We start from the raw sequence: 10,365 nt of genomic DNA on the forward strand, positions 1-10,365 counted from the left end.
GAAAAAAAGGGCCGTTTATTTTCTGACTCTAACATTTATAGTTTTCTAAAAGTGACAGTGGATTGGAGGGTGACAGTGGCACCTCTCCAATGCCACTGGTTAAACCAACAGTCTATCAACTCTCTCTTCTTCTATAAAAGAATGCAAAACAATGAGTTATTTACAGAAAGTGTGTGAGAAAATTCACTACAACAATGTCAACATCAGAAAGCTTAAAAAATCTTAAAAACCCAGGGTGACACTACACTAATCAGAGATTCCTCCAGAAAAACAAAAGCAACTAAGTTGACTGAGATTAACCTGAAGGGCAGGAAAGCAAAATTTGTTTGCATTTAAAAATCAAGACTATATTCAAAAAAGAGCACTGCACTATATTCAAATTCAGTCACTGCATTTCACTTTTCCCAAGAAGGATACTACTACCTGCTTAGTGTCTACACTAGTTCTGCTATATCAAGTTTTAACAAGTTCAATATACAAAGCTCAAGTAGCAGTTCATAAAGTACAGACAGGTGTCTCTGTTGTTCCTCATCATTTACTAGAAGTGCACTAAGAAATTCAAATGTATTTTAGGAAGGCTAGTATTTAAGATTGATTGCTCTAAACAGTTATTTAAATGGTAGCAGCAACTGTTTATTCCTTCATCAGAGTTTTCAGGCAAGGAAGTTTAGAGTGGGTATCTAAAACACACCTTTACTGCAGTTAAGGACTGCTTTATTGGAGAAAATAACAGCAATGTTATTTTCTTCCCCTCCTTCCAAATTATTGCACTTAAATCATATGACAGTAGCAGCCAGCTAGAAGTGCAGTAGAGTTTTTGGCAGTTAAACTACATAAACAACAATTTCCATGATTGACAGGATCCCCCCAGCAAGCTTGGGGCTGAAGTCCTCACACACCCTGAACCAGGAGGTGGTGGAAAAAGGTACTGTGCAGGGATCCAACCGTGCCTGAGCCCTGGAAGAAGTAGAGAGCCAGACCCACAATGTGCTCAGTTCTTGTTCAACAAGAACATCAGGGATGAACACTTGCTTGGCCAACAGCAGCACAGCACCAGTTTGCCATTTCAGACAACAGGAAGCTGAGGTTGTGACCTTCTTCAGATGTCCAGAGAGTTCTCCTTGGGGTCCTCTGCGGGAACTTCTGTTCCCTGTTCCTTCAAGTGTCTCCAGAGGTGGTGACACACCACACGGCAATGCTCTGAACACAGCAGGTGGACCCATCCCTTTCTTGAGGGCCCATGACATACTTGGGATGCCAGAGCTGCACAGGGGCCCCTACATGGCATACTTGGGATACCAGAGCTGCACAGCACCTAGACAGTCTGCCCAGGCAACAGACAAAAATGCTTCTCTCAATTCAGAGCAGAAGAAGGTAAAACATACCTGCCATGCAGGCACCAGAGCAGTCTTAAGAGAAAGACAAGAAGTCATTTCAGGTCTTTCCTTTTACTCAAGAACAAACTCCCTGTTAAACAAAAAAAAAAAAAAAAAAGTTTTGGAACACAACACTTGTAAGTAGCTTGCTGAGGAGACGAAACAGAGCATGAATGGTGCTTTTATGAGCTCATAGCTCAAAGCAAAGCACATTGCAGTAAAACAGCCTGTTTTCCTGCTGCCAAGACAGTGACATCTGGCAAGAGGAAAGTCAATATTTAAATCAGGCTCCATTCCCACCCCATGCCTAGGCTGGTACTACTTCTGATGCTGAATGCACGTCAGCTGCTCAGCAAAGCCTCTTCAGGGACTGCCTGGTGCAGATTTTTGGTGCTATGGAAACAGCCTGCACAGCAGTGTGTGATCTGCTCACACACATCAAGCCTGTGTGTGCAGGCACAGAGCTAACCTCTGCAGCAGTAATCAAAGCAGCTCTCAGCAGTCAGCAGGGTAAAAACAGGGACTGATCTGGGGACTTTCTGCTCTGCCTTCTCCTGCTTTTCAAGACTCCACAGAGGTAGAGATGTAGGCAAAACACTTTTGAGATGTGCTGAAGGGATTTCTCTTCTGTGTAACAGTACAGACACTAGAGAGAAAGGTGCACTCCAGCCAGTGGGAGCTGTGCTCATTTCATAACCCAGACCCTTCTTTTGAGTAGGAAGTACTGGTTCCTACTTAAAGGACAGCTTCTTTAAAGATGCTTATAGGCAAGTCCTTGTACAGCCCCATTCCTGGGAACCTGGGTGAGGAAAAGCAAGGGACATCAAAACTCTGATGTACTCCTGCAGGGACTACAGGGTATCAGTAGATGCAGGTTCAATGAAATGGTCTTCTTCAAAGGCAGCCTGTCCTGGCAGCAGCTGCAAATGTCCACCACTAAGTTATTTCCAGGGACTGGATTGCTGTAGAACAGCAATGAACATCAGACAGAGATGACTCGAGTAGAAGCATAAGGGGAGTTTCTTTCAAATTCTGCTATCCTGATCAAATTAATCAAGAGTTTCTAATGTCATGATGTGATAAATATTTAGGAGAGAACAGACAAAGAGACATGAGTAAGATCACTTATTGCTCATCTTGGAATCCCTGCTAGTAGTTTAATTAAAATATTTTAGGCAAAAAGTAAACAATGCAAAAGAGACACAAGCAACATCCCCAGTGCTCAGAACTGAAATACACAGCTTTGCCAGGCTAAGGAGCAGTTAAAAAACATTACTTACAAAGCTTTGTTTTCAATCTTTTTGAGTTTTTTCTCATGAACCAACATCACTGCCATACATGGAGTCCAATCCTAGCGAAGCACAGGAGGAGCACCTGTCTGAAAACACCAACTCCAGCCCAAGTTGCCTCCCTTGGCACATCTTTTCATCTCTGTCTGCACTTCCCTCTAGCTGCTAGACAAGGGAAAGCTAAACAGGAAAAATACCTGTTCTTCTGCCTCTGCTTGCCTAACACACCACCCCCAGCAACCTGCAGGTGCTCCCCAGCCTCTTTGTTACTCCACAGTACAACACAGGCATTGCTAGTGACAGGACATCAGCTTTGAGCCAAGCTTGCAAGGCCCCAGGACTAGAGACTTGTCAGGCTTGCTCTGTTTCTACCCTTCTTAACTTGCCTGTGGGTTTGTTTTTCTTGGTGTGTCTCAGAGTACAGACACAGAATGTGAGACTACAGTCATGGAACAAGTAAGGGAGCACAGAGTTGACAGTGGAAATCCCATGGCTGTAAGAAAGTCATCAGTCACCGGTGGAAATGTGCAGTTGGACAAAACTATTTTAGAGATAACAGAGAACAAAGGAATGATATCTAGCATATATAAAAGGCACTTTCTGTAATAGCTTTGGATGAAACACAGAGCTTGCAAAGCCATGAAAGAAACAGCAGACATGTAAAAAGCAAACATAACAGAAGGATTCTAGTGGATCCTACAGTGAGGAAGAAACCACCACCATCCTATTCCTCCCAGAAAAGGAGTCACAATATGACAACTTGCTCTAATACCCCTGCCACAACCAAAATGATACTAACAGCCTCAGAAGCCAGGGGAAGGATGAGTAAACCACCAAGAAAAAGGTGCAGAAACTAAGTTTGTACGTTAGCTTTATTATTACTAAGACTTCATCTGCATAATAGTCTTTTTCTAAACTAATTATTGAATTAGGCTGCTAAAATTTCAATCACACTAACAATAAACAGGCTTTCTTTCCATGTACACACACAAAAGTGTGCTTACTCTTTACCTATGAAGTTTTTAAGCACAGTACACATTTGTTGTTCTTCTGGGAGGCTACAAGCTGGAGAGGGGCACTTTAGAAGCCTGTCACTCCAAACCACATGTGTCACAGCATGTCTTTAGACCTCAGTTCTGCAGAAAAGGGAGCATTCCAGGCTTGGCCAAGGCAGCATTTGCTGGGCCACTCCATGTCAGTCAGCATCCAAGGACACTTACTGCTCTGCTCTCACACTCTGGAATAGAGAAGTCAGCTTGCGAAACAGGAAAGCTGCCTCTTTCAGTGACAGCATTCACACTACAGCAGTAGTGCTGGCTTCTCTCCAGATAGCATCAATCCACCCCTTTCTGCTCAGGAGCAACCAACAGCACAGTGAGCATTTTTCCACACACCAGCATTTGCTAGCAGCCAGTGCTTGCTGCTCCCCCTACCCTACCCAGGGACAAGTGGCTGCAGACTCCTGCAGCTGTACTTGAACTTGCACTAGCAGAAAATCCATACAGCCATCTACACCTCTGCCAGAAAGAAGTGTTTTCACAGCACAGCAAGGATACCCCAGACCAGTTAGCCTGACTCATGGTATCATCCTGCCAAACAGCCAAAGCCAACACACAGCTATACATTCTTTCACTTCTGCTCCCTTAACTGGAGGCAGAGGAAAAGGAGGAAGACAAGTAAGAGGAAAAGGCAGGAGTGACACTGAACCTTCAGGAGAGATCCAGATTACAAAGTTCTGCGTAGCTGAACTGTTACTGCAATCCCAAAGAGAAGGCTTGCAGTAGAAAGCCTGTCCTCCAATACAAGGTTTTTGAGTGAAGGTTCCCAGTCACTCTGGCTAACACACCCAAATATGAGCAATTCTGAAGACACTCTCCACCTTTAACAGGAGAGAAAGCTGTCCCTCTGGAGACTTAAATTGAAGCTGATACAGAGTGACTGTGTTGGCTGAACAAGAGCATTTCAATTTAGTGCTTAATCTCACTTAATGCTTGCTTTCCCTTTCAGTCACCCTTTGTTTGACATTTTTCTGCTTACTCACTGCAGGATATTAAAAGAACAAGGTTAAACACCTCCCTTCCTCCATACAGGAAATCTCAAATTAGAAGTGCCCATATTACAAAGACTCCAGTGAAGGCAACAGTGGGGCCATCATTCTCCTACCTGGAGCATCTTTAAAAAGCACAAAAACCCCACACCTATCAGGTGTCTGCTGCACAGGGCTCAGCAAACAAAACTGTTGCTCTCTCCTATTAAATTAAGAAGGAGGATTATTTTCTTTTGAAAATTGGTCAAGAAACATTGACTTTCAAAAACACTCCCTGCACTGTATCTGCTGCCATGGAAACATCACTTTTTGGAGAGATATAGCACATATCCTCTCTTACCTGCAGCAATGTCCAGCACCCTCAGGAATCAGCAATCCACAAACAGCTCACTGATTTTACATGGCAAATCTAGGCCCTTGTTTTCCTACAAGGCTTCTCTGTACTGGCTGAGGGACTTCCTGCCAATAAAAACTGGCAGAACATCTTCCTGTTAAAGGAGCAAACAGTTGTGAAGAAACAGGACAAAGCCTTTACAATACTCAGGTAGCCAAAGCAGTTTTTTTGGATGTCCTTACCCAGTAGGGTCAGTGCATGGCAGAAAGCACCAGAAGCCCCAAGACCCACTTCCTTTATCACCCAGCTCCTCCTGGCACTATACTGACATCTGGCTCACAAAGCAGAAGTTGTTAGTCAAAGGCTGCTGTATCCAGCAGCTGTAGAAGACACAGGGAAAAAATGTACATACAAGATAGACAGAAGCATGAATAGAGATATGAATGACTTAAAAATGAATAGAGATAACATTCCCAAGGCTGAGTAGTGGAGTATGTGATTACTGACAGCCCCTGCAGATGGAAGGGGCTGTGCTCTGCAGCCTCCAAGCACAGTTCATAGCAGCTCAACAGCACTCATGCCCAGGCCAGGAGAGGTGCTAACATATGGCAGTCAACTTTCAGCCATGAAAACCAGCTGTTCCCACTTCACCCACAAAACATCCAGATCAAGCAGAGCAAGGCACTTGTTCAGCCTCCACCAGCACATTCTTAAACCAAAGCCAAGTTGCAGTGCTTTATTTTAGGCCAGAAATGTCAGCCTGAGCCTCCAAGGCCTCCCATTGCTTTGGTGGGCATTCGCAGCAGGAGAAAGAGGAAACTCGTGGGCTGCTTTAAAGTGTGGGAAACTGGAATAAAAAGGAATTGCATCAGTTTCATGTTGAATTTTAAAAGCCCCAAGCAGTTACAGCCTGGCCTCATTGGAGGATCAAAGGATCCTTTGCTAAGCTTTCCCTGCACCAAAAGGGTGAGAGCAGATCTTATTCTGCCTGAGTGAAAGACTGTATTGACTGCTTGGGATAGCAGTCATTGTAGGGAATAGGGAAAAAGATCCATGTATACCACAAGCAACAGACTCTTTCCACAGTTGGAGCACTGGGCTGGCCCCTTCTCCATACCCTACTGAAGTGGGTGTGAGTATGAATGAAGAGCTCAAGTTACCCTGCAATGCTCCAGCACTGCAGAGGGCAGGAACAGCTGACACTGCTCCAGCCTTCAGCTGCCCACCCAACAGCTGTGCATCAGCTGCTGCAGCGTCCCTCCAACACAGCACACTGATCCCCCACATTTCTGTACCTCATTCATGCACTGGCTGAGAGAGGAGGACAGCAATGCCATCAAATAACTATGTAATGCCACCTCACTGCATCAGGATCCTCAGCCTGAGTCAGAACAGGTTTTCCCCACCAATACAGTTTTTCTTGCAAAAGAAATGAAAGCCTGCTGCTGTTCAAGGGACCTACTCATGTAACTCTTCTGATATTTCTACTATCTTCAAGTCACTGTTACAGACACTCAGCTCAGTGAAATCATTCTTTCTTTGCAGTTCCCACAACAGCTGTCCACTTGTATTTACTTACAAGTGTTTGATTTCACAATTGCACATTAAGTGAAAAAAAAAAAATCCTACCTACAAGTACTGCAAGTACCTAGTGATAAGAAAACAAATAAAGCAGTAGGAAAAGGTGCAGCTTTGTCAAATAGGACAATGGGGGAAACCTTGTCCTACTGCCAGCAACAAGTTCTTTCTGCACAAAAAAGAATTTTAAAGTCCATTTTGTCAGCCCCAAAAGTGCAAGTCAAGGCTACAGGAAAAGAAAGGCTTACATAGTCTCTCAAGAAATCACATGTAGTGTTTTGGGACTCCTTTTAAGTACCACAAAAGCCTGAAGATTTTGAAAGACACCAGATTACATAAGTGAAGTGTTGCTGAAGCATAAGAGGAACCCCTGAACACAAGACTGGAGATGGATCATCAGTTACCAGATAACTGTGCTGTGGTGCATGTGTTTGTGAGACTGCTCAGTGGCACAGTCTCCTCATTCAGAACACTGCTTCCACTGCAGGGGCAGCTTCATCCTTATTTTTCCACTGGTAAACTGTACCAGCACCAACAGTAACAGTGGCAAGCCAGAGAGAGACTCATTTTGCAAGGAAAATCAGGTGTGGTTGTTTTGCTTTCTTTTGGTGGGGGAAAGTAGGGAGGAAGAGGGGACAACAGCATCTTTGTGAAAGCACAACTGCAGTTATTAATCTATTCAGCAACTAAGTCCATACAGTGAATCAGATTTTTGTTCATGACAAGTTAAAGCAAAGCAACAGAACAAGGCACTCCTCATCTCAGGATAATACTATATCCATTTGGCTTGAGCTGACACTACTGCTTTGGTGCCTGTAATCACAGAGCAAGAGACTCTGAGTGCTTGGAGACCCACTTCCAGAGCTGTTGGAGTGCACTGAGAATCACATGGAGCCATCCAGCCAGTCCAAATATCCCTTCAATGAAAACAAAGACACTTCAAGTGAAAAGTTGCTCATTGAATCTGATACTAGGCTAGGAACAACATTTCAAGTACTGCTACCAAACATGACTGCTCAAGAGAGAGACTTAAGCAAGGTTCAGCTGGAGCATTAGCCTTGTCTAATTTGGCTGCAGTCTTGACCATAACCTAGATTTTCTTCCTACCTCCTAATTAGCACTATCTGAGAAAGCTGTCACCATAACAACAGAGTGCAACCTCTGGCTCGCAATTTTAAACAAATCATTTCTGTTTGGGAGTGGTAATCCAGAATGTTTATGCAGGCACCAGAGACAGGACCTGATGGCCTGGACTTTAACCATATATGTTGGCTTTAGTGAGTAATAATATTGTATCATCAAGCAGTTTCCAATGTAAGCACTCCAGTTTGCCAAGAAAGGTGGTCTTTGACGTCTAATTGGCAGTGTATTAGAAGCCTTTAATTAACTGACACAAGTGTGTTGACTATTCTAGATTTTCCCACCATACCTGCAGATCTCCATGAAGAGAAAACAGCATAACCACTCCAAAAAGAAGGCAGAGGAAGAAGGCATTGCACCATGTTTGCTCTGTAACAGTCCCTTACATCACACTAGGTACACTATTCTGACAAACATCCTGAGGTGTAATACCCTCTTTGTACAAAGCAATTTATAACAGAAATGAGTACAACAGCAAAACAAGCCTCTAGTAAGTGTCAGGACTGTCACCAAAGTTTTTCAGAAGATCATGTTATTTTACCCTTCTTTCCCATCATTAGTTGTTTAAAACCATGCAGTTGCAATAAAGACCTCTGCCTTTTTTATAGGAGACCCTCAAGAGCTTTGAGATAACTACTGAAATCAGTTTTAATGCTCCTGCAGCTGGAATTAAAATTCTGAAGCAACTGACAGTTGTGCTATTTTCTGGCACAATTCTGTTAGTTGGTGCCCAAGAATAGGGTTTGGGGGCTGTTTTCTTTCCTTTTTTGTGGAAGTTTGGTGGGTTTTTGTTTGTTTTGTTTTTAATTTATACTTATATTGAAGACAGACACATCACCTCAAAATGGTTGAAGGAACCTGTCTGAGGTGATTCAGCCCCTCACCAGATAACCTTCTGCTCAGGCAGAGATAGCCTGACCTTTTCTGTAAATACAGAGAAACTCAGAAGGCATTGTTAATTGTACAAGTGTACTACACAATCCCCGAAACACTTAACTGGGAGCAAATCAAGGCTGGCACCTGCTCAGCTGGCAGAGCACAGAGCTTGACCATGGCAGAGTATGGGGTACATTCTCAGCAGCTCCTGCACCTCCAACATCCCAGCTGCCACAAGTGCAGGCTTCCTGCTATCCCCAGCATGCCAAGCAGGAAAACCCTGAATGAAATCAGCCCAAGGGCACAGACACCGAGCTGGGCCAAGCAGCCCTGCCAGCTTACCGCGGGTAACTTAGTGACCCCAGCCTGCCCTAGCTCGTCTAGAGGAGAGCAGCTGGCCTGCCATTCAGTACCACTCCATATAAAAGGCTCCAAATGATTCACGAATGGTATTACATTCATAAATGTAACACACCTCTGTGGGATAAGCCTATACACCAAGAGAACGTGCTTTGCTTGCATTCATGTCAGTTTCCATCAGGGCACCAACTATTGTCTTGGGCAAGCAGTCCCAAGGCTTTTGGGTTCCAATAAACCATGAAGTTTTAGGAAGGCAGGCAGGACACCAGTCTTCCCGGGCAAAATGCACACCAGTGAAGCACCACAGAGGCGCCGGCCCTGCTGCCGCTCAGCGGCCGAGGGACAGCTGCCCAAACAGCTGCCAGCTGTGGAGCAACCCCGGCTGGAGAGAATTAAAAGGGAACAAACCCTGCGCACAGCGCTGGTCAATCGAAAGTTGCACACTCGTATAATGGAAGAGCTTTACTTTTACTGCAGGGTGAAAGCAGAAAGTTTATTGTGCCCGCGAAGCGCCGCGGGAAGGCCGGGATGCGCTGCCCGTGCATCCGCGGCTGGGGGCGGCCGGCAGCCGCCCCGCGCTCCGCCGCCCGGCCCCGGTTCCGCATTTCCCGAGCCGACGGCCGGCACAGCCTTGCCCAGGCCGCGGGCAGCGCCTTCCGCACCGCCCCGGCCGCAGCGCTGCCCGGCCCGCCTTGGCTGGGCTGAGCAGGGCAGGTCCGGGCCGAGCAGCGAGAGCTGCGAGAGCCACCACGGACCCGCCGCGCCGGCAGCGCCCCACCCCCGCCCTACCTTGGTCCCTCGGGGGCTCCATGGCGGCCCCGCGCCCGTCCCGGTGCCCGTCGCGGCTGCCCCAGCCCGGCTCGGCTCGGCTCGACGCCCGCCCCCGCCTGGGTGGCAGCGGAGGCACCGCCCGTGCCCGCGGGGCGGGGCCCGCCCGTCACTCAGCGGCGCGGCCCGCCCAGGTGAGCGAGAGCCGCCCGCCCCGCCCCGCCCCGCACAGGTGAGCGCGGCACGGCCCGCACGGGGGAGCCGCCCCGAGCCTGCCCCTGGTCAGACCCTCACCGGCTGTACCCTGGCTCCAGGGCAGCGCCTGGCTCTGCAGTGCTGCTGCACCTCGGCGTGTGCGGGCTGACACCGCGTGGCACCGGCTCGGTGCGGAGAGACACAACCAACCTGCTGCCCGCAGCTGGTGAGACGGGCAGGAGGAAGCTGCCACCGAAGAGATCCAGTTCACAGAATTAGTTAGGTTAGATAAGATCTCTGAGGCCACCGAGTCCAATCTATGACCAAACACCAGCTTGTCAACCAGACCATACACCAAGTGCCAAATCCAGTCTTTGCTTAAACACCTCCCGGGACAGTGAC

General features: G+C 46.8%; 1 protein-coding gene across 2 annotated transcripts in view; it reads right to left on the reverse strand.

The window, feature by feature from the left end:
• TPD52 (tumor protein D52) overlaps positions 1-9,945 on the reverse strand; it is a 41,275-nt gene extending 31,330 nt beyond the window's left edge. The window contains exons 1-2 of one of the 2 annotated variants that reach the window (XM_054639177.2): positions 9,790-9,933; positions 1,386-1,467 (exon numbers count right to left, since the gene is read on the reverse strand). In XM_054639177.2, the coding sequence (XP_054495152.2) occupies positions 1,386-1,392 (7 nt within the window). In that variant the 5' untranslated portion in view covers positions 1,393-1,467; positions 9,790-9,933. Of the gene's footprint in view, positions 1-1,385; positions 1,468-9,789 lie in introns of both variants that reach the window. The other variant, XM_054639169.2, reaches the window with a different exon arrangement.
• Positions 9,946-10,365: the final 420 nt, after the last annotated feature.

This window comes from Agelaius phoeniceus, chromosome 1, assembly GCF_051311805.1.
Source record: "Agelaius phoeniceus isolate bAgePho1 chromosome 1, bAgePho1.hap1, whole genome shotgun sequence".
NCBI classification, from domain to species: Eukaryota; Metazoa; Chordata; class Aves; order Passeriformes; family Icteridae; genus Agelaius; species Agelaius phoeniceus.